The sequence below is a fragment of the Paralichthys olivaceus genome, chromosome 12, assembly GCF_024713975.1.
Source record: "Paralichthys olivaceus isolate ysfri-2021 chromosome 12, ASM2471397v2, whole genome shotgun sequence".
In the NCBI taxonomy this organism is placed as follows: Eukaryota; Metazoa; Chordata; class Actinopteri; order Pleuronectiformes; family Paralichthyidae; genus Paralichthys; species Paralichthys olivaceus.
Window position 1 is genome coordinate 6,734,827 of NC_091104.1, and position 21,611 is coordinate 6,756,437.

At 42.6% G+C, this 21,611-nt stretch overlaps 2 protein-coding genes across 7 annotated transcripts in view; both read right to left on the reverse strand.

Moving 5' to 3' along the window:
• Positions 1-575: 575 nt before the first annotated feature.
• Positions 576-6,962, reverse strand: lgmn (legumain). Its single transcript, XM_020097921.2, has 14 exons — positions 6,882-6,962; positions 6,411-6,626; positions 5,842-5,939; positions 4,667-4,748; positions 4,453-4,535; positions 4,250-4,325; positions 3,711-3,773; positions 3,425-3,491; positions 2,828-2,946; positions 2,458-2,547; positions 2,142-2,351; positions 1,867-2,037; positions 1,455-1,522; positions 576-1,022 (listed from the first exon to the last, which is right to left on the reverse strand). The coding sequence occupies exons 2-14, from the start codon at positions 6,567-6,569 to the stop codon at positions 980-982; spliced, it is 1,329 nt and encodes a 442-aa protein (XP_019953480.2). The 5' UTR covers positions 6,570-6,626; positions 6,882-6,962; the 3' UTR covers positions 576-979.
• Positions 6,963-7,820: 858 nt separating this feature from the next.
• Positions 7,821-21,611, reverse strand: part of pcnx1 (pecanex 1) — a 31,624-nt gene continuing 17,833 nt past the window's right edge. For 4 of the 6 annotated variants that reach the window (XM_020097917.2, XM_069535591.1, XM_069535590.1 and 1 more), the window contains 25 exons: positions 20,570-20,723; positions 20,288-20,320; positions 19,144-19,315; positions 18,266-18,376; positions 17,969-18,060; positions 17,443-17,552; positions 16,897-17,002; positions 16,676-16,768; positions 15,864-16,014; positions 15,486-15,627; positions 14,915-15,092; positions 14,591-14,699; positions 14,160-14,289; positions 14,012-14,070; positions 13,642-13,857; positions 12,780-13,033; positions 12,465-12,695; positions 12,029-12,129; positions 11,570-11,720; positions 11,250-11,480; positions 10,875-11,149; positions 10,572-10,750; positions 9,715-10,154; positions 9,314-9,454; positions 7,821-9,073 (listed from right to left, as the gene is read on the reverse strand). In XM_020097917.2, the coding sequence (XP_019953476.1) occupies positions 8,933-9,073; positions 9,314-9,454; positions 9,715-10,154; positions 10,572-10,750; positions 10,875-11,149; positions 11,250-11,480; positions 11,570-11,720; positions 12,029-12,129; positions 12,465-12,695; positions 12,780-13,033; positions 13,642-13,857; positions 14,012-14,070; positions 14,160-14,289; positions 14,591-14,699; positions 14,915-15,092; positions 15,486-15,627; positions 15,864-16,014; positions 16,676-16,768; positions 16,897-17,002; positions 17,443-17,552; positions 17,969-18,060; positions 18,266-18,376; positions 19,144-19,315; positions 20,288-20,320; positions 20,570-20,723 (4,000 nt within the window). In that variant the 3' untranslated portion in view covers positions 7,821-8,932. Of the gene's footprint in view, positions 9,074-9,313; positions 9,455-9,714; positions 10,155-10,234; positions 10,300-10,571; positions 10,751-10,874; positions 11,150-11,249; positions 11,481-11,569; positions 11,721-12,028; positions 12,130-12,464; positions 12,696-12,779; positions 13,034-13,641; positions 13,858-14,011; positions 14,071-14,159; positions 14,290-14,590; positions 14,700-14,914; positions 15,093-15,485; positions 15,628-15,863; positions 16,015-16,675; positions 16,769-16,896; positions 17,003-17,442; positions 17,553-17,968; positions 18,061-18,265; positions 18,377-19,143; positions 19,316-20,287; positions 20,321-20,569; positions 20,724-21,611 lie in introns of those variants that run through there. The other 2 variants (XR_011244708.1, XM_020097920.2) reach the window with 2 other exon arrangements.

Sequence of the window (21,611 nt, forward strand, 5' to 3'; positions counted from 1 at the left end):
ACAATAATATTTCGACTCGTATTTACAATATTAATGACTCTGCTGAATAAAGACTTATGCTTCTTTCAATTTAAAATATAAATATATTCAAGTAACCAAGCAAGCAGGGGGGGTCACTATTTCTGGGTCTGCATTTATATTATGTTATTATATTATATCATATTGTACTATGTTATATTACATCATATTATTCTCTTTTATATTATATTTTATTACGTTATAGTAAAATACATTCAGGGACTACAAATAAAGGTGCAGCTGAGACTTGTTATCAGTTTTGAAAATAATTGTAATTACACAGCTTTGACCTGCTGGTGGCGCCACAAGTCATTAAGCCCCCCCGATTTAGATTAATTATTCTTGTAGCGCCACCTTCAGGACAAAACGTCAGTGCGTTCAATACTGGAGTTCATGAAAGATGCACAACTAATGTCTCCTGCTGTTTCTGTGCACATTAGTCATTAGCCAGGTTCAATGAAACACTTGAAATATTATCATTTAACACAATTATATATATATATATATATATATATTAATATATGTATATATATATCTATAAAAAAGCTTGAAGATGATGGCTATTGAGATTTTTATTGTTAGATTTTATTTCAAGATACAACAAAGTCTCTTGAGGTTCTACTAACATTCAATATTTTGTGGTGTGACCTTAACATGTCAATCAAACGTTCACGTCAAGCCACACACATGAAGCTGAAAGCACAACAAATGTACATGAATCAGAAAAAATCAGAAGCAGTAAAACATGATCCACAAACCCAGGACAGGGGGTAGGTAGTGCAATTCATCATAAAAACACATTCAAATTCTTAGTAAAAAAAAAAAAGCATGTTGATAAAACAATAACATCAGCTCAATGTCAGTTTGATTCCTAAACAGTGCAAAGACAAAACATAATCTCCGCTTATTCCACATGGAAGAAGAACCTGATCCAAGACTTGGTGGATCTGGAGAAAGATTTTCACTTGCTGAAATGACACACGGAGTCCATGGCCAGCTGGATGCTGCAGAGAGAAACACAATAATATTACCTATGACGTTTATTCTAAGACTATAAAACGCATCAGCAATTTCCTTTTAGCTCATAAAGCAGTTTAGAAATTACTTTGATGATTACTGATCTTGAAAAGTGAGAATGTTTCCTGTTTCAGTCCCACTCCTCATCGGTTTGTTTGTCACAGCAGCAGATCTTCTGCTTCAGGAAGCCGGGGATCATGGGTATATCCACCGTTCAGTTGTATTTCAGTTCAGTGAGTGCAACGAGGCAGAGTTCCACTCACACATCAACCGACTTTGTCTTTTGTGGTCGAACAATTTTTGCCAAACTTAACTTTTATGAACAAAATTTCAACCGTATTAAGTATAGAAATAATTTTTTAATAAATATGAAGCAACTATTTTAAGTTCTGTTAAATTAAGGGTGAATCTGAACGTACCTGTTTGCAGGGTATCCTCTCTCACACAGGTTGACCAGAGCGAACAGATGTCTCAGAGCGTATTCGTACTGAAACACAAGAGGGCATCGCGTGATAAGAGCCGCCAGGGTCTTTGATTCAAAGTGTGTGAAACTTAGAGTGTTTAAACTTCCCCCACTGCATTTGTGGCATCTGAAATGTCAAACATGATAAGAAAAGGTTTTCTGAATAACCACATACAGCTGCATGAAATTACACAGGGAAATGTGTTTCATCTGGCGTTTCCTCTTTTAAAGCAGAACCAGACACTCGACACGTGACTCGTACTCCAGATGAGATCACGTCATCGACAGTGACCACCAACACTTTCTAAGTTTAACAGGACGTCCTCTGTGTGATTTAAAGGAGCAGAAAACGAGCTGTGCAGCGTTACCTCAGTTTTGTGCCAGTTGAAGCAGTTCTGTTTGTAGTGTTTGACCGCAGCCTTGTAGCACTGATGCTGGGACAGGTCGGCTCTCTCGTTGAAAACCTCCTCAGCCTTGAGCTTACTGCCCGTCACCTTCTCAACCACTTGGTGCATAGTCTCGGCGAGCATCTCCCTGACCTGAACACACACGGTCACATGCTGTTAGAAATCTGGAACCGGTCACAGTAATGAGAAAAATGCAGTCTCAGCCATTAAACCAGTGAGTCTTTGTGAGTCTTTACCTTGAGGTGTGCGTTGATCTCCATCAGCAGCCCCCTTGCAAGTCGGATGTCATTAGAGGCCATCAGCTTCCTCTTGAGGATCGCCAGGGGAACGTCAGGGCTTGGGGTCAGATCCAGATTCTTAACTGGCTGCAGGGTCACTGAGGGAGCGGGCGGGCTGTAGGATTTCTGGTCACCCTGAAATGCTACCACCTTCATGTGGGCCAGTGTCTAAATGGAGATTTAGAAACTCAGGATGAGTGATCGAACATAAACACTCACCATTCTGCCAGTCGCAATAAACTCGTTAACTCCACATTTTCATTTGTTTCTCCACCTTGTTCCCGAACTGCTGGACGTGGCTGGTGTTTGTGTGACTCCGTACAATCTTGAACTGCTTCAACAAAGTTTCTTTTGTCAGGTCCTCCTGGAAACACGACATCGGACAAATAAAAATTAACATCACAAACATATAATCAAATCAACTTTTAGTTTTTATACAACATGTGTTTGCCAAAGTTTCCAGGGGGCTTTCTACTTCCTTTTCGTGCCCATGTGACCAGGTGGAAACAGTAATGAAAACTTCAACGTACTATATTTAAGTCAGTCATCAAATGAACATATATGTCAAACTGTGACTTAAACCTGACAATTATTTTTATAACTTTATAATGATGACTGGGAAAAGCAGAAGAAATGTCACCCACCACATCAGAGTCCTCCATCCAGTTAACGCTGTACCAGTCGCCCAGGTACGTGTCTCTCTTTTCGTCATAGTAACAGGCGTAAGAGGACTCATGGGAGTTGGCTGCTGTGGTGGCGTAAACTGCAAAACAGAGACATTCTCATGTTAGCGAGTGTGAAAGTTTTGGTAGTAACAGATTTTGATTTGACAGTATGAAAACCATGATATGAATCACACGACAGTTTGCGAACACATTAAGAGGAAAGTTATTAAAAGGTCCAGACAATTTGACGCAGCTTGATTTATTTTATTTTTTTATTGCAACAAAACTAGTGAATTGAAATTAGTGAGTCTTGCTCATATGTCACAGCTTTGGTTTCAAACAATAAAAACCAGAACTATGATCCATCTCCTGTGTGGCTAAGTTAATAACACGAGGGCGAGCACGTGACAAAGAACAAAGTTCAATCACAAACCAAAAGGTAAATTCATGTTGCAGAGGTTTAATAGTTTAATAGTTCATCCATCGATGCTGTTTATTGATCTGTGCTGAGTCATCATCTCTTTTCACTGGAAAGTGCATCTGGTAAGTGCATCTGGTGAGATTCACTCAACTCACCGTTAATGTCAGCAGGCAGAGTATTCATCATTGACCCTGATTCACACGCCTCGATGTAAAACACCATCTGTCAATATTAACAAGTGTGTGAGAGAGAGAGAGAGGGAGGGAGGGAGGGAGGGAGGGAGGGAGAGAGAGGAGGGTTGTGACAAAAAAAGGACAAAAACAAGTTATGACGTGATCCTCACTTGACTGACTGTGTGACCTACACACACACACACACACACTGCAGGACATGTACACACATGTAGACTTGTAAATCACACACGAGCATGTTGCTGCGTACCTGTTTGTACTTCTTATTATCATGCATGTATTTAATGGTTTCTTGGAGATCTTCAACGTGAAGCTGTAGGGGGAGAGAGAAAAGACTATTTCATTACAAAATTGTAAAAAAAAAAATAGACATCCAGCAGTAGTTGTAAATAATTAAGACCTCTGAATATTATATATATATATATATATATATAATAATGAATATTTTCACATTTGACAGTTTAATAAACTGAGTACGCTGTGTATTAAACTTTAATGGTGTCTGAATGCGCCCTCAGTACTAAAAGCTGACAATAGTTTGTGTTTCACTGAAGTCACTTTCAAGTGCTGGAAACAGTTGACCTGATTATCAGCTCAGAATAAGAGGTTTCAAAGACTGTGTGTTAGTGTCTAAGCACTCAGCTCCGTCTCACTTTATGACGAAAGATAATAATCTCACAAAACAAGCTGAACAACTATAAAAAAAAAGCTGCTTTTTCCCCTTTGTGGTTACAAAGCCGTTTATTCGTTTGTTTCCTTCACTAAAGAAGGAAGTAAAACATTCCTCACCTCATCATTGGGAAAAGCCACAATACCAGGTGCCCCGTGGTCGGTGAAGTACACAAACACATGATCGTCGGGGCCGCTGCCAAGTCAAAGAGACAAAGGTTAGAAAAAACAAACGCGATGAAGCAGAAGTTGTGTCGTTATTAAGTTTCGTTTAAGACTCAAGCCTCCAGCCCTCGTTTTTTTTTTTTTTTTTAATCACTTGCCTCTTCAACACTTTTCCTGAGCCACCAGTGGTTTTTGAAGCATCACCCCTCAGCACTGCCAGGAAGTTTTCTGGAGTCACAGCCTGCGGTAAAGAAACAAACCCAGTCAGAAGAAAGTGAGTTTTTAAATTGAGGTTTTAATATCAAACAAACTAGTGATTCCACAGCTCTGATTTACACTCTTGTACAAATATACGTGTATTGAAGCGCTTACATCCCCCGTGTAATCTTTAGGAACTCCCTTGTACACGTCTGTGCCATTCGGCCTGTTGATCACTATCCCAGGGGTGGGGTTCCTGGAAAGAGCAATATGATTCAGATCTATAGAGGAAGAAGAAACTCGCTGACAAAACACCTTTTTGTGATGACAGACCTATTATTCACTGATCACATGACGAGAAGCGCCACTGAATTTTGAGGTTATTTTCCCCGTTCACAGCAGAATCTCAACAACACCCGATGTGTATGTGAGACGGCAGCGCTTCAGTATGATCGACACCTCCAGCACACACAGATTCATTTTAGATGACTGTTTGCTGATGTGCAAACTTTAATTTTACAGAATAAACAATGATGAAAACCTTCTTACCTCTCTGACAATATTTCCTGGTGAGTTAACAAGTTCACAGATCAATTAATTTCTAAAAATAACTGTAGCAGCAGCCCTAGTAAAGTACTTAGTGATGTGTGTTAGGAGCAAGTTTCAGTTTCTTTCCTTTTTTTTGCCTCTAATTTAAATATTTCATACATTTGAGCAGGTTAAGTAAAAGCTCCTAATTTTACAGTATCAAAGTAAAATACAGAATAAGAAGTTTAGTTTCAAACCGGCCGACAACAAGACGAGTCCACACTGAACCTATAAACCATTTAGTCCATACTGGTGTATTAACTGTGTATCAGAGCGTAACAATGATTCTGTCTCTGACTGAAACTGATGGATCTGCTTTCATGGCCGCTCCTCTATTCAGTCACCGTGTCACTAACTAGACTCCGAGTCAGAGTTCCGGAGCAAAACTAAAATTAGTGTCTTGTGACTCCTCTCAGTTCGTCTCTTTAACTTTCCTCTCTGTTTACAAACCTGCCTGCTCTGAAAATGTGCAAACACAGGACCCACATTCCACAGGGACACAGTGAAATGAGAAACACGTGCATGTGAGATTACCCTGCAGTTCATTAACACGATATATCACTGTGGATCTGCAAAGTCTTTTCCTGGGCTGATAATTTGGGAAAGAACAGTTTGCCTCTGTTTCGTCCTTGATGTAACATTTACAAAACTGAAGATTAAAGTAAGTAAAGACTGAAGGTCAAGAACTAAGTAAAGAACAGGCGAGAAGAAGTCACTTCTGCTTCCACACACACACACAAAAAAAAAAAACACCAACTCACTCTTCATTCTGAGCCAAGTCATCGTACATCATAACCACGATCTGCTCGTCTGGGATGCCGTTGTTGTGGACGATCTGGTACGCATGGCAAGCATCAGCCTGAGGGAGGAGGAGATCAGTATTAGATTAGAGCTGCACTTTGGATTAGAGACATATTAAATTACAAAAAAATCAAGCACACACTTGCGTTATGGACTCTCTTTTTTCTTACGTTGTTGAAATGTCTCTGCAGCTCCAGAGTAACATCATCTACAGCAGCTCATACGTATGACGTGATTGTTCACAATATTTTTTATAAAATGAACAATTTAAACAACATGGCAATTCAAGAACTAATAAGATGCTGCCGTATAGATAAAAAAGCAAGAGACAAAACATGCATGAAACTGAAGACACACACAAAAAATCATATTCTTCTGCAGGTTTGTTGCATTTTCCCAGGATGAGACTGACATCAACCAGAAACATCATCCATGAGTCTTTGTGTGTGGAGAAGGCTCCAGGTTGGAAACAGTGATTTCTGAATATCCACCGTTGATCGGGGTCGTGTTGTTCTCCAGCTGCTCTCACCTGGTGCCTGTAGTTGTACCAACCATTGGAACCAGCCACGATCACCACCCAGTGCTTCCCTGCGCCCTTCTGCTGCTGCTGCTGCCGCTGCAGCTGGAAGTGGACAGCGGAGACCAGGCCGAGAGTCAGGCCGAGGAGGAGGAGCGGGGACGGACACATTCCCTCGTCTTCTGTCGGGGTGAGATGAAGGTGGGAGGGTGGGGGAGGGGGTGTCTCCTGGATGAATGAAGGAGAAAATAAAACCTGAAGTAAACAAAACAACTGGGCCCCAAAAATAAACAACAAGTCACATGGAAGTCACATGATGCCCCCCCCCCTCTCTCTCGTCTCTTAGCCGCTAGCACAACAAGCTAACACAACAAAACGTGACTCAGCTTTAAAAAAAAAACCGCAGCGTCAACAAACTGCGACGGGAATGGAACTCCTGCAGACACAGTTTAACTCTGGACTTTGACTGAGTTTGGTTTTTACCTCGTTCACACAGAAGCTGCGGAGACGAAGCTGAACTCCCAGCGGCCGCAGCGGGGCGCTTTTATATGACGAGGGGAGGAGCCGCTGACCAGCAGCAGCCAATCAGAGAGGAGCTGGGGGGGGGGGCCGGCCTTACTGTAAACACTCACGTGGTTGGGCGTTCCAGAAACTGCACTTCCGTTCATAATGGATTTCAAAAGAAGTTATCAACTCTCAAGGGAAGTACTTACTGAAGTACTAGTATCACAAACATGACTCAGCGAAGACAATGAGTATTCTCAGTGAGAATATTCTGTGTAGGAGTTTCACCTTTAGAAACAGCTGGTACACGGTGAAGTTAAAGCCAAAGCTCTAAATCAACACAGAATAATAAAGACAACAGAGGCTATAAGATTTAAAGAGCATTCATCTCTTTCTTCTATGAAACATTCAAGTGAACGCTCCCTTCACGTTCAGTTTGTGTTGCAGACGTTTTGATCACACTGGGGGTTAATTGTGGAGGATGTCGTTTGTGCTGCTTGTGCATCATGATACAGAAATGTTTCTGTCCTTTAACCTATTTTTTTGTCAATGTGATGAATATAAACAGGAGAGCCTGAATGATGTAATCCACCTCAATAGCACCACAAACTCTGAAATGACCATAAAGTTTAATCACCACAGTGTCATATGATTTTCTCTTCAATAAACACATCTTATGAAGCAGAGGAGTGATATAACCTCATCACTGCACCTGCTCATCACAAGTCTGGGTTTAACGTTCTTCTGTCACAAAACATTTTCTACAGTTTATGTTGATGAAGAAGCTTCAACTCCACCGACTACAAACTGAGACTCAAAGTATCAGCGGCGGCTTGTCTTATCTTTAGTTTAGTCTGATTGGTATCAAATCTGACATTCAGGGATCAATAACACGATACATGAACAACCACAAGAGGCTTTTTAAAGATGTCAGCAATAAATCAAACTTTTATTTCTCCATATAGAAAAGAATTAAGTTAAATAGCGAAACAGTCCATCAAAAATCTGGCATCTTGTTTTCAACCAGTGGTCCTTAATACATTAACTTTTGTCCCAAAATGAAAAAAAAAGATGTAACAAAGTGTAAATACCATGTTCACAGTAATAAATATTGAAAACAAAATCTTTTTTTACATTTAAATTATATATATATATATATTTGTGTAAATATATATATACATATTATATATATATAGATATAATCATATACAGTAAAAAGTTATCTTCAAGTTTATCAAACATAAAATAGTAAAATAAAAATGGCTGAAAACAGAATGATGATTGCATTTATTGTTTCATTCCCAAGGCATCAGTAACCATGGCCATTAGAGTCTGTAATAAATAAAATGTGATATCATCTAAAGATTGTAGTGCATCACTGTAAATCAAACAACAAAAATTGTAGTGCAAGTTTCTTTTTCTTTGCGCAAAGTAATCTTGCAAATGTCAAACTTATCGAAAACGGAATGAAAACAATGACAACAGAGAAGTCTTTAACTTCAGTCTGTTCTGCACCACAACGTTCTCCGTCGTCTTGGCAGCAGAAAAAAAAAAAAGCTTTCACATGTAGAAAACCATGGCAGATATTCAAAACCAGGCTTATTTGGCAAATTATTTAAAGGACAAACAAAACACAAAAAAACTCTTCAAAGGCTTTTTACACTCATCTGTGTCAGAATTGCCAAAAACAAAAATAGTCAATGAAATGCATAGAAATTAATTACCAGTAGCAAGAAGAAACTTAAGGGTTTTTTACTGTCATGCAGCATTTCTGAGACGCAAAGCAAGGCAGATACTGTAGGTGTGTGTATCGATGTAGTAAAGGATGTTGAATGAATGTCGGCTCTGCCTCCGCTTGCACTTTTCCCTGGCTTCCATTCCCCCTCGGTGATAAGGAACGGGGGGAGGGGGGGAGGCCTCCCATTTCCTGTTTGCAGGCTCCTCGTCCCGCTGAGCGCCAGAGAGGTTTGGCTTCGTCTTGTGTGTGTTTGCATTTTTGTGTGTGTGTGTGATGTATGTGCTTGCTCGTCTCAAACCTCTGCACCCAACTCAATGATCCCAGTCTCAATAATGGGCACTAGCTTATCTTCCACCTGTACCAGCAGGATGGTCTTGTCGATATGGGAGCGATTGGCTGCGTCTCGGCTACAAGGCACCCACCGGTGAATCACCTGCAGGGGGCAACACAGCGAGCAGCTTCGTGAGAGGAAGCATCCAATCAAGTTTATGAAGCGTTTTATTACAGAGCAAGTAGGTCACAGAGGGTGTTATAGGTCAAAGACACAGGTATAAACAGTATGATGGTGACAGTGTGAGCTGAATGGAGTCACAGAGACAACTTACACTCACCACAACAATCCATGTGTCTGTGTTAATAGAAAAGTTAACTTGAATGTGTGCTCACAACTTACATGTCCTTCCATGCCCTCTAAAGGGCTCCAGTCCCTCCAGCAGGTCCGTCCTGCTCTCAGTCTCATGGTCTCCTCAGGCCACTGCAGCTCCTTCCTCTTCGATAAGTTGATGGTCTCCAGCACCTGACTCACGTCCACAATCTGGACGGCATCATGAAACCGCAACAATAAAAATAGGCATCAGAGCAGAACTGTGTTGTTGAATGAAGAGACGTCAGGTAGTTAATCATAAGGTCACACTCTGAGGTGAGGAGGATGGAGAAGATTCGACCCTAAGCAGCAGCGTGAGTTCAAACTTTATTTGAAGGCATCGTGAAGCCATGAGATTAAGATGATATGGACTGAGGGCAACAGAATAGAGTGAATCTTTTCATTGCAGCTTTTCTGCGATCTTTACAAACCTGCACTCTGTAGGAGATGTCATCTCTGCGCACAGTGGAGACGGTGGGGTTGTGTTGTTGCGGGTGGTGATGGTGGTGGTGGTGGTGGTGATGCTGGCTGAGGGGATCCGTCACGGTGCTGCACAGGCCGTCGTTGCCCAGGAGGCCCACCAGCGTGTGGCGTTTGCAAGGAGGGATGCTGTGACTGGACAGGGAGGCGGAGGGGCCCGCGGGGTCAGAGGTGGAGCCTAGCCGGAGCTGCAGGGAGGTGGGGAGTGTGCGCAGGGACAGCTGGCTGGTGGAGGAACGCCGACAGGGCTCCAGGCCTGTGGCGGAGGTGCGCAGGGAGGAGTGACGGCTGCTGCTGTAGCGGTAAGACGATGACTGGCTGGCAACGGAGGCTCGGGCAGGAGAGTGTCGAACCAAACCAGACTGAACCGACTGGGAACTCTGACTGGTGCCTGATCACAGGGAGGAGGAGTCAGACATAGAACATATGAAATTAGACTCTTCCATTAGACCTTCACTGGCGATTAAATACCCTAATTATTGTCCAGCTGAAGTTCACCTTGACGGGTTAATTTCTCAGATCTAAGGAAGCCTCACCTGAGGAAGAGAATTGAAAATACAACTGATTCTACAGGTTTAATAATACTTACTCTGCATTGTCATCTGTCCACCAAGGATATGTGTAGTGATGTAGTTAAGATAACTGATAATAAAACGCTATTGGCATGGAATTGACATCCATAAGTGATTTTCTGGGCCTGCACCTTTTCAGTGTTTTATTTTACTGTGGCTCCAATTTACATTTTTACTATGTTAAACAGAAGTCGTACTTTCCTTATGAGTCATGATCAGATAAGAGTTGCTCTTACCCAGAGGATGAGGCTGGTATGAGTAAGGGGGGACAGGCCCAGACATCCCACCCTGTGACACTGAGCTCTGCTGAGAGTCCCCCCCAGTCCCATTCCCACTGCCACAGGACAGCCCCCCTGCATCTGGATCCTCGATGTTCCCTCCACTGTTACAGCCTGCACCACAGCCTTTCCGTAACCTGAGAGAAAAAAACAAGAGATAATATTTTAACACCAGAGTTAGATTTACCAAAGATGACTGAAGGAAAAGATCAGAGATGTCTATAACGACACTTTAACTTTGATCTATAATGAGTTACGAACCTGTGCCAGGTGCTGACGACAAAGTTGCGGATGTTTCCGATGCTGATGGGGCCTCCCAGGATGTGTCCGAGTTGGGGGTGTGAGTTGCAGTAGGAGGTGGTCAGTGGAGATACGTAGATTGGATAACCGATGGGCTGGTCGCAGGAGGAATTGATCATGTTGCGTAGAGCCTGTTTGGCGTTCTGGATGCTCCCGCGCTCTGGGTTTCTGTTTCTTAAGAAGACCAACTCCTGCTGCTGCCCTGCCCAAAGACCTCGGACACATTCCTTATTCACCTGGAGCACGAGAGGCAAGATTACTTTAAATATTGTATCTTTGAACTAGTGAGAATGAATTAATCAGACTTAGAAATTTAAAATTTGTCCTAGTTCCCACCTTGATGACACGGAAGCTAAGGTACCGTCGATTCAGCATAATGATTTTGTACTCGTTGGTGCCTTCGTCGAGGACATGGCGCAGGGCGAGCAGTGATGGCGAGTTGGACAGCACAGCGCTCCTCCAGGCGGGGTCGCCCTCGTGTGCGATGACAAGGTTCTGCTGGTGGGAGGAGATGGCCTCGAAAAGAACAACTGGCTCGTCGTACTCATCGGGGGATGTGAAGTGGTCCTAACAGGAAGTGTGCAAGAAACATGTTGAGAACGATGCTAAAGCTAACGCCGTGTGGTACCGACAACATGACAACTGCAGAGTCTCACCTGGTGTAACTTGAGAGACATTCGAATCCCAGGCACCACGACTTTCCTGAGCAATTCCATGTCTGCGAAGATCCACTCATCTCGTATTGAAGAGATGCGGAAATCTCCTTTAAACAATGCGTGAAGTCCGTAAAGGAAAGACTCCAGATTACTGTGGTGGAGAGGAAAGAGGAATAACTCAAACTGTTCATCCAGAGACAGAGAGGACAGAAGACAAGAAAACACCTCAACAAGTGTATGAGAATTTATGTGCTTCTAGTTGGGCACAAATGTTTTTTTTACTTATTTCTCCATTATTCATTTTCATTCTTTGGAAAGTTAAAAACAAAACATCTCTGAAGTCAAAGCGATGTTGCTGTTCTGATTCATGCTGCTTTGTTCCGCCCACATAAGTGAAGACTATATAAACACTAATTACTCTAAAAGGTTGACTTATTCTGAGAAAGATTACTCAATAACCTGGACATATGATGAGCCGCTGTTCCCAGAGCTCTTCTTCCCAGAACACACAGGCCGAAGCAGAGCAGCACCAGAGCCGAGTCTTTCTCACTGTCCAGCGGCTAAAAACAAAGCAGCAACAGGAAAGATTCATTAAAATCAAATCTCATGAATGTACTTTTTTTTCTGGCCTTTCTTCATTCATTCAAACATGTCATCTGACAACAAATGACGAAAGTGCAGCATCCCTTTGGCAAATAATGACACAAATCTAAGAGCTGTGAGGCTTTTAGGATCTTTGATGCCGCTTCAAAAGGAATCCTCACAACTATCTTTAAACTGAACCAGTGGCATGAGAGACATCACGTGAGGGAATCTATTTCGAGATATTTCAATCATTCCATCTGTAATGGGTCAGACTTCATTCAGAACTGAATGAGGAATAATGCAGTGTTACCTTGGCCCTTCGAGAATTGCAGTACTGGATCCAGCCCAGGTACACGCAGCAGAAACTGTCCCTGGAGATGCCTGCGAGCCGATGGTCGTAGTCCTCATCGATGTTGGGATTGAAGGTGGGATCCAAGTCAACATAGTTCCTCTCGCTACATGCTTGCAGTCCGTCCTTCATGGTCTCATTAGCCAGCCACTCTTCCAGTTTGGGGGAGGCGATCACATAGTAGATAATACCCTGAGGCCGGAGAGACATGATGCATTTTTAACATTGGATATTTTAAAAGTCAGACCTGCTCTTGCAAACAGTGACACTACAAACCTTGACATAGTAGGTGGTGAGGATGCGTCGCAGATCGAACACTTGGAGCATGGAGGCGGCGCTGTTATCTGTGATGCTGTAGCCCTCCAGCACATATTTGGTGACCAGCACCTCCCAGGCCAGCCAGCGCTGGCCGAAGGCAGCGTTAAAGGACAGAATGTGGGGAAGGTGACCCGGCTCGCAGCAGCAGCAGCCCTCATCTTCCTCCACCCCCTCAGTGATGGCCTCCACTTCCCTCTGCTGACAGTAAGTTCCTGAGGAGCAGAAATGGACAGAATCACAATACAACAGTGTTTTTGTGGAAACCTCAGGTCATCGGTGCTTTTGTTGTTTAAACAACTGAAAAAAAAGGTTTGATTGAGGATCTTTGTTTTTCTCTAAGAAAACTGTGACCTTTATATTGTAAACTACAAAACTGCTGACAGACCGCTGACGATGTGTCACAAGGAGTGTCTGCAGTTCTGTAAACCGTTCACTGCGTGTCACAGGTTTGTTGTACAGTAGCACTACTGGCTGACCTACACACAGTAATGCTGATGAAGCACACACAGGAGGGTTTAACTGGAAGATAAAGCACGACCAAACAAGCTACAGGTGGAACGCTCAGCTCACAAATGGAAAATGCTGAGAAACTGGTTAATAATCCTCATTTAATTCATCTGAATCCAGAACTAGTTCTAACACTTGTTGATGGGGTTTAGTTGAACCAGCTTGAGATGGTGGTAGAATTTTACCAGGACAAATATCATGATGATAAGACCCCTGAATATTTTTACCACACATTCATTTATAAGTAATCCAGTGTTAATGAATCTGAACAGAACTCCTGACAAATCTGCTGTCACGCATGTTCTCTTCTCACCTCTGAACTCCAGCCCTCGCAGCTGAAAGGTGACCAGGCCGTTGCCGATCTCTATAAGGTGCACCAGAGCGTTTAGGTAGTCGGAGGCCAGGATGAAACAGTCCCCAGTGCTGAAGTTTCCCCAGCGGCCCAGGAGGAGGTCTCCACACAGGCTGTGCTGCAGGGAGCGGGTGAGGTGTTCATAGAAGATGGAGTTCAGATTATTGTCGTCAGAGCCTGAAGAAGGAATGAAAAACAACAAAAAGATTACATCACTGTTTGTTTTATCACTAACTGCACTGAAGTAGACTGAGGGATATAAAATAGTAACAGCTGTATGTTGCCAACACAAACTTTAAAGTGTAAATAAACTCTAATATCACGTCCTCACCTGGATTTCTGTCCAGCTGAGAAGCCAGCCGGGTGTTGGAGTGATCAACTCTTTTTGTGCTGTTGAAAGTAAAGAAAATCACAAACTCAGAAGCTAAAACAGAAGTTGATTAGAACATGGAATAGTATTTTTATTTTATTTTGCCTACTTGTAATCTCTCTCCCAGAACTTGACAGGGCGGACATAGGAAGTGATGAAGATGGCACTGCCGAGAAACGGGTTGAGGGGAGTGGAGAAGACAGTTGACACTACAGCCTGGACAAACAGCATGGCAGAGTCTGCAGGGGCTCCAGTCAAGGATCACCAGAAACATATGCATGCTCTACTTTATATTCTGTAATATCAGTGGATTTAACATTTCAGTGCACTTTACACATCATCTCTAACACATTAAATAAAGTTTGATCAAATCAAAGACCAACTATATGAAAAAAATCTACGTCAGAGTTGAATCAACACAAAGAAGATTTGTTGTTCTCAGCAAAGGTAGGAATTACAACAGTGCTGTAGCTGTGCTGGTGTGAAACCTGTGACACACTGCAGAATATATTATGATAAAAGGCGGCAGAGAAAGGATACGAGGAACAGCGAAGGGCTGAGCAAAGGCATGGAAAGCTGAGCCCCATGTGATCTGCCAGGGGGCGATGTAGGTGTATACAAAGTGCAGCTTGTAGAACAGCTCCCACAACTGTAAAAAAAACAACAACATGAATCAGCACTTCAAAAAGGAGACAAAGTTCAATTTAGGACAGATAAAACCTTAAGGCTCTTTATCCTTTGACTGCATAATAAAAACATGGTTGTAATTTGCCCTGACAAGCACAAAACTACCTATATGTCATATATGTCTGTATATAAATGTCTCTTGTGTAAGTTGTGTAGGTCGATATCTATTCTCCTCACCTTGCTGAAAACAATAGACATGAGGAAAAGGTCGAGCAGCAGCGTCTCAGACAGGTGACGGTAGTCGAAGGTGAAGAACAGGATGGTGAAGAGGATCGTCACATATTGGTAAGTCGGACTGCTGTAAGACGAACGCAGCAGCTTCAGCCCTGCCACTGTGATCATCAGAGCGCCGACCCTTGACGCAGTAACAGAGAGAATGTCCATCAGAGACCAACATCTCTCATATCGTCTGTGCAGTGAAGCAACATGTGAGACAGTAGCTATTAGCTTAGTTTACGAAAAAGCTTGAAAACCAGGAGAAACAGCTAAGCTGCTTAGCTTGGTAACAAACACTGCGAACCAGCTCAACGACAAACTGTGGTTTGGTACCTGTTAGTTCCCAGGAAACTGGAGGATTATAATATTTTATCATCATCAGACGAAGCTATTCCTTTATGTCTTTAGAAGTAAAAGATCTGATTCACAGGTTTTCAGACTATGAAATCACAAAAATGGTGAAAAATAACCAAAGATCAAGAGTAGAAGCAGCATTAGGAAAGAGACGATGGAAGACAGTGAGAGCTCTCACTCTGTATCGAGCCTCTTCGGGCTGGCGAGCTCTCTGGCGCTGCCACTCAGCTCGTTGAGGATGACGAGAGGATAGAGAACATTCTTCTCCACAAACAGCAGCCACACGTGAAGCTTTTCAAACCACATCACATGAGCCGCATCTGACGAGACAGACAGGGAGAGTCATTACATGTCATACATTCGTCCTGTCCTAGAAGTAAAGAGACAGGATGAGAAAGAAGTGATCCAATAAACATCAACATCTGCATTTGCTTTGTTATTACATATTTGTTTTCACTTATCCAGCACAGCCACGATATGTAATAATGAAAAATATAGCTTTAAGATTTCTTAAGAAGCGTCTAACCAGCGATGCTGAGAGCAAAGATGAACTCACCCCGGACTTCAAACTGGTAATACTCCTTAGTTTTCAGCAGAGGGTGAGAGAAGCAATACCAGGGCAGCTGCTTGCGGACTTGAGGGAGCAAGTAGTGTGTGAGCAACCCCACCGTCCCCAACAGAGCATACAGGACATAACTGAGGAAAGGCTGAGGGACACAGAGACGGAGGAAATGAATACTTCTACACATTTAGTTTGTTTCCACATGCACAAGACCATCCTCTGAAATGCATTTAAAGTTATTTAGCCATTTGTAATTAATTTGTTGTCTCTTGTCTTTCAGACATCACAGTTTTTTTCATCAAGGGCCACTTATATGAAAAACTAGTGCAGTGTCTGTTCTAAACCTGCCAGTTTGGGCCGGTTGCAGCTTTTTTTCCCCTGAAACTGCAAAAGTTAGCTGCAGTAATTGAGCCACAGGCTGGACACAGAACCCTGAAGCTTCTGCTGCTGCACTAAGAGCTGTTCACCTGTTTATTGTTCAGTGAATTTCAACTCAACCACCCAGAATCCCATACTGGAGAATCAGTTATTTCCATTGTTGTGATCGACTTCACGTTAATGAGTCCCAGTCGCTGCTGCTACAGAGTCGGCTGTTATTCAAAGTTTATTAATATTGATCGTATCACGTGTCCAAACTGCACCAAATTCAACATGTACTTCATTGGGTCTTTAACTATACGATACTACATGCGAAGTGTGAAGTTGATGATCATATCTTCAGATATGTGAGCAACACACAGACGTTGATATCTGGAATTATTAGATTGACTGAGACTCAGTCTTTCAATGATAAATATTTGCTTTACCTGTAGTGCAATGAACACTGTGCTGACATGGATGGCAAAGTAAAGGACAGCGATGACCACACAGACGATCAGGTCAGACTGCAGACGCTCGTTCTGTAAAAGGAGACATTGGATGTTGGTTCGGCTCTAAAAACTGTAATTGTGTATCTAATCATCTTTAATGACCATTACTGTTCGACCACTCCTGGCTTTAATGACATCATTAACGATGATCAACTTACCACTGAGGCGCGGAGCTTCTCAGGCAGAGGGTCCTGCACTTCTGACAAAGGGTCCTCTGGGTTTTTGTCTTTTAAATTGGGTAAAACCTTGGACTGAATCAGCGAGCTGTAAAGCAAGAAGCAACGATATTAGCTGCTTCAGACGCCATGAACCTCCTGTGGGTGAGTTTATCTCCGAGGGAACGTTCAATGTGATCACTCACTGTTGACACTATTGTGTGAGACAGTTTCAACAGAGCATTTTTGGAAATGCTCAAAAAATCCCCCTCTGAGATAATCCTCCGCATATGTACGAGGAGTAAAGTCACAGATTATTCTTTAATATGGATTTCTGTCTGGCTGACGGGTCAAGCACTTAATGGAAAATACTTTTGGTTTTTGCCTGTTGAAGTGCCAGATGGATGAGTTCAACAGTATGACAACCAAAGCTGAAATTTTTACACATGTTCAGGCAAGTGTTGCAGTCTCTCTTTTACATTTCTTTCTCTGTGAGTCACATCAAACCAAAGGCTGAGTGAATTTTGTTGTGCAAGGCTGTGAACACACATGAGGACGGAGGGGTCGCTGCTCTGTCGGCTGAGGTGGTAAGACACTGCCACCAAGAGGCCGCAGAAGACGGAAAACAACACAGGGATGTGATGAGGCTCCCAGGTCTCCTGAAAGAGGTCAAAGGACAATGTTTAAATAGATTTATTATTTTGATGATATTATTATGATCTTACATTTTTAGACCAAGTGCGATGAATGTAGAAATGTATAAAGGTGATGGCAGATGTGAAACGTGAATGTTTTCCAGAGCATCACTGTGAACATTCAAGTAGAAGTAGAAAAAAGCTTCTTCAATGTACTAATGTAGGATCCAAGATACAGACGGTTTTGGAGAAGCCTCACAGAATATCTTCGAGATGAATATTGTTAAATGCTGCCGTAATATTGAGGTCCTCTAATGTAAAGTCAGAGTTAAAATACAGTGCTGTTTACTAGCTGTAGTCTTACTGTATGATTACTCTGTCATTTTCTTTTCTTTTTTATTACAGTTTCATTAAATGTAGCTGAGTTGGTTTTCTCTCACCTTCAGAGCTCCGTAGCAGAAGCCGTAAAGCAGAGCGACGGTGACGATGCTGCGCAGGATGCTGTACAGCGCTGACAGGAGGCTTGTGGAGGCTGCAGAGAGCACAGAGAGGATGTCAGCAGTGAGACCACTGAACCTGACAGGCACCACCAGTCCAGGCAGAACGCAAATCAGCACTTTCAAACCTTCCACATCAAAAAATATCAGGCGTAACAGTGTCTACGTGTGTCTGTTGTTTCGTGCTGCAGAGGTCAGAGTCACCCCTGTGCAGAATTTGATCATCTACAAGTCGCTCACCGTTGCCCCCGAACACGTGGATGTCCAGCTGCTCAAAGAGGTACATGACGAACGTGTTGACTTGCGGCAGCAGCCCCACAAAGAAGATGATGGGAAAACACAGAGTGAAAACTGCAGGAGGAAAAACACAAGGTGACAGTGTGATAAAAATTTAATTATGCATTTTTTATTTGATTTTACATTTTCCAGACATCAGGTTTGAGATTATACAGATGCCAGTGACTCTGTGTTTATTGTTCTGCATCTTTGGCTGTGAGTTACAAATATTATTGGGTAATATTGGTGCACAGCTGCATCTCCGGGGGCAACTACAGAAGTTGTTGTTGATTGTGGTTTGATGAAAGGTGGGGTTAATATCCTCTGAACAAACAAACATTGCATTTAGAGAGTGTGGCTCAAACACAATTATCACTTCTGCCTCACGGCAATCTGCTCAACTCATCCTTCAACCAGAACTAAATTTGTTAGAAAACGTCCACCTTGTATTGATACTCCAGCTGCAATGCAGGTGTTATGGAATCCTGCCCATGATTATTTTGTCAACTAAAAAAGGGCACATTTCTCTTTCGACCAATTTATTTAAGAGAGTGTGGATTTACTGTCAGTCCCCAAACTTGCAACAGTCGTCCTGCTCGCATTTGTCTTGCAAGGGAAATATTTTATTTTTACTCATTCTCTTCATATACAATACTTCATATACATTTTGTGAAATGTTCAAAATTGTGTCTTGCTTTTTGTTCCTGGCCATTTATATGGTTTGGCATGTTTGAAAGTGCCATACAAATAAAGAATCATTCATTCATTGTATGTACTATCACTGCACATAAAGTTGGCAGTGGAATACGCCCGCTGACAATGCTCGGCTGCTGCGGTCTTACCTATGACGAGGTCCCGGGCCGAGGCGAGCACCAGGGAGCTGGTGAGAGCGACTCCGTACAGGGTGAACCGGGATGAAGTGGTCCTCAGGCTGCCGTAGTGGAGCAGCCAAATGAGGCCACAGCACAGGCAGAAGTAGACAGGTCGGCTGTACGCTATGATACGATTATGGCCCTGCAGGGAGAAGGGTATGATGTTGTAAGTGGCTCATTATAGAAGCTGGACTTTCTCCTTGTGGACCAGTACGACTCAGTATTCACCAAATACCCTGTCTATTAAAGTAAGAAAAAATATTCTTGGAGCTTCCAGCAAGGACGGCCGTGTAAAAATATGTGCCCTCACGTAGAACAAATCAAATTTACGACATAATCCATAAAAAAAACTCTAATGAGACATTACCCCTAAAAAAATGATCAATTCAGTAGCATCAGGGCCACATGAAGCCTTCAGACAGTGACACATATATAAATAGAAATAGAATTGAGTCTGAGGTTTAACAAGAGATGAAGAATAAACGTCTACTGTGATCAAACTTTCGCCCAAGAGGCTGCGAGCTGACCTGTTTTTACACCAACACTTTACGCATCAACAATCAGATTAAATAGGCCGGGATTTTTCGAACTGTGTCAACAACATCGGGAAAGAGAATAGTGAACAAGTCTGCGAGGTGAGATGAGGTGAAGGAAGGAGGGGGGGGGAGTGGTGGAAGGAGAGGAGGAGAAAGGTGGATACAAACAGAGTGAGAGAGCTGTGGTCTGAACTCTGGCCGGCTATTTAAAGCTTGTGCCTGCAGCGGAGTCGAAGCTGCATTAATAAAAGACGCCGTTTCAGAGCAGGCCACTGACGCAAGGGAGGGAGGAGCGCACAGAGCCACAGGGGAAAAGAAGCATCACTTTCAAGAACCACAACAGAGAAGGAAAAAACACTGAACAACAACTGGTCATATTAGACACGGAAGGAGATTGACTCTAATTGTCTACTGATCAAAGTGGAAAGGTAATTTCCATTCTCCATCGTCACAGTGGTGTTTTTTTTAGCATTTTGCCTTTTTGAATGTAGGTTGTTCACAGTGTAAACTCTCCAGGAATTTAAGCCCTAAACAACCCAAAATGAGGACACTTAAAACTTTTATATTTAGTTACTTACATGTCGAGGGGAAGAGGAGTCTGGCTGGACACTCTGTCAATAAACAAGAACCAAAAAACTGTTTTACTTCTCTTTGTAAACAGTTCAGAGGAAGTTAAGCATTAAATATTTTCTGAACATCAGGAATTCCCTTAAAGGCACAGCACACTTGTAAAATCTAATATCATGTGCTTCAGCATGCAAGTAAAAAAAAATCCAATTGCTTCTTTGAAACAGTGCTTCTTTGTTTCACTTCTTTACGTCAAGTTTGACCAAAGTTGTGCAGTTTGCATAAATATTCACCTTCAGTAAGGAATACTGGCAACTTGCAATGACAAGGCAGAACTGAAAGACCCAGATGTCAGTGAAGAAGCCATGGACCAGCAGCACTGAACCCAGAAAGGCCACCAGGACGGCCAGAATCACGGCCAGCACGTTCTCCAAGACCTCACGGTTCCTGGGAAAACAGTGGCGAAGAGCAAGTGGTAAATAGACTGTCTCCCTCACTAATCTACACACACATTCATACAGCGATTCTACAGGCAGCAGGTTCTAGATAATTCCCACACTGTCAGGACAGCCGTCAGGAATTTAGGATTCTGTATCTTGTCCAAGAATGTTTCGGCATGTGGATCGGAGCAGACGGAGAAAGAACCACCGGCTTTATGGTTAGTAGACAACCCACTCTACCTCCTCCACAGCCTCCCAGAATCAGGGCGAATCACTTCTTAAGGATAAGGCTCATTTTCACTAATGCTTACTCGCAAGTTAGCTTTGAAAAACATCAAACGCAAACAGAAGTAAGAAAGAGACTTCTTTTATAACACAGGCAGCATATTAGTTATCATGTGTATGTGATTACTCCTGTAACAATCAAATTTCATTCTAAATTAAGACTGGATTTTAACATTGAAAATGATCAGACAGTCACTCGTGGATTTCCACAGGGAGCATGAAGTGATTGGTCGGTATCTCTGAGGGGCACGATGGTAGAACAGGAACTGAAGAGGGCTGAGCTAAAAGCTGGCACCAACCAGTGCGGAATCTGAAAATCAATTCTGTTTCTACTGTAGAACTGATGTGGTCTTTCTTCTTGGTGCCAGTGAGACGCCTTGCAGCTGCATTTTGAATGAGATGCATGCCAGACAAGGCAAACTGACTGACTCCAACAGAGAGAGATCACAGCAGTCATCATGTCTGAAAGAGATAAAACACAAGGTCTGCAAATTCCTTCATAAGAGGAATGATTGCAATTTAGCAATAGAACTAAAAACTAAAGTTGACCTGCTTCTTGAATTATGAGCCAGAATGATCCTGTTTGAGGATAAATAAGGATTTCATAATG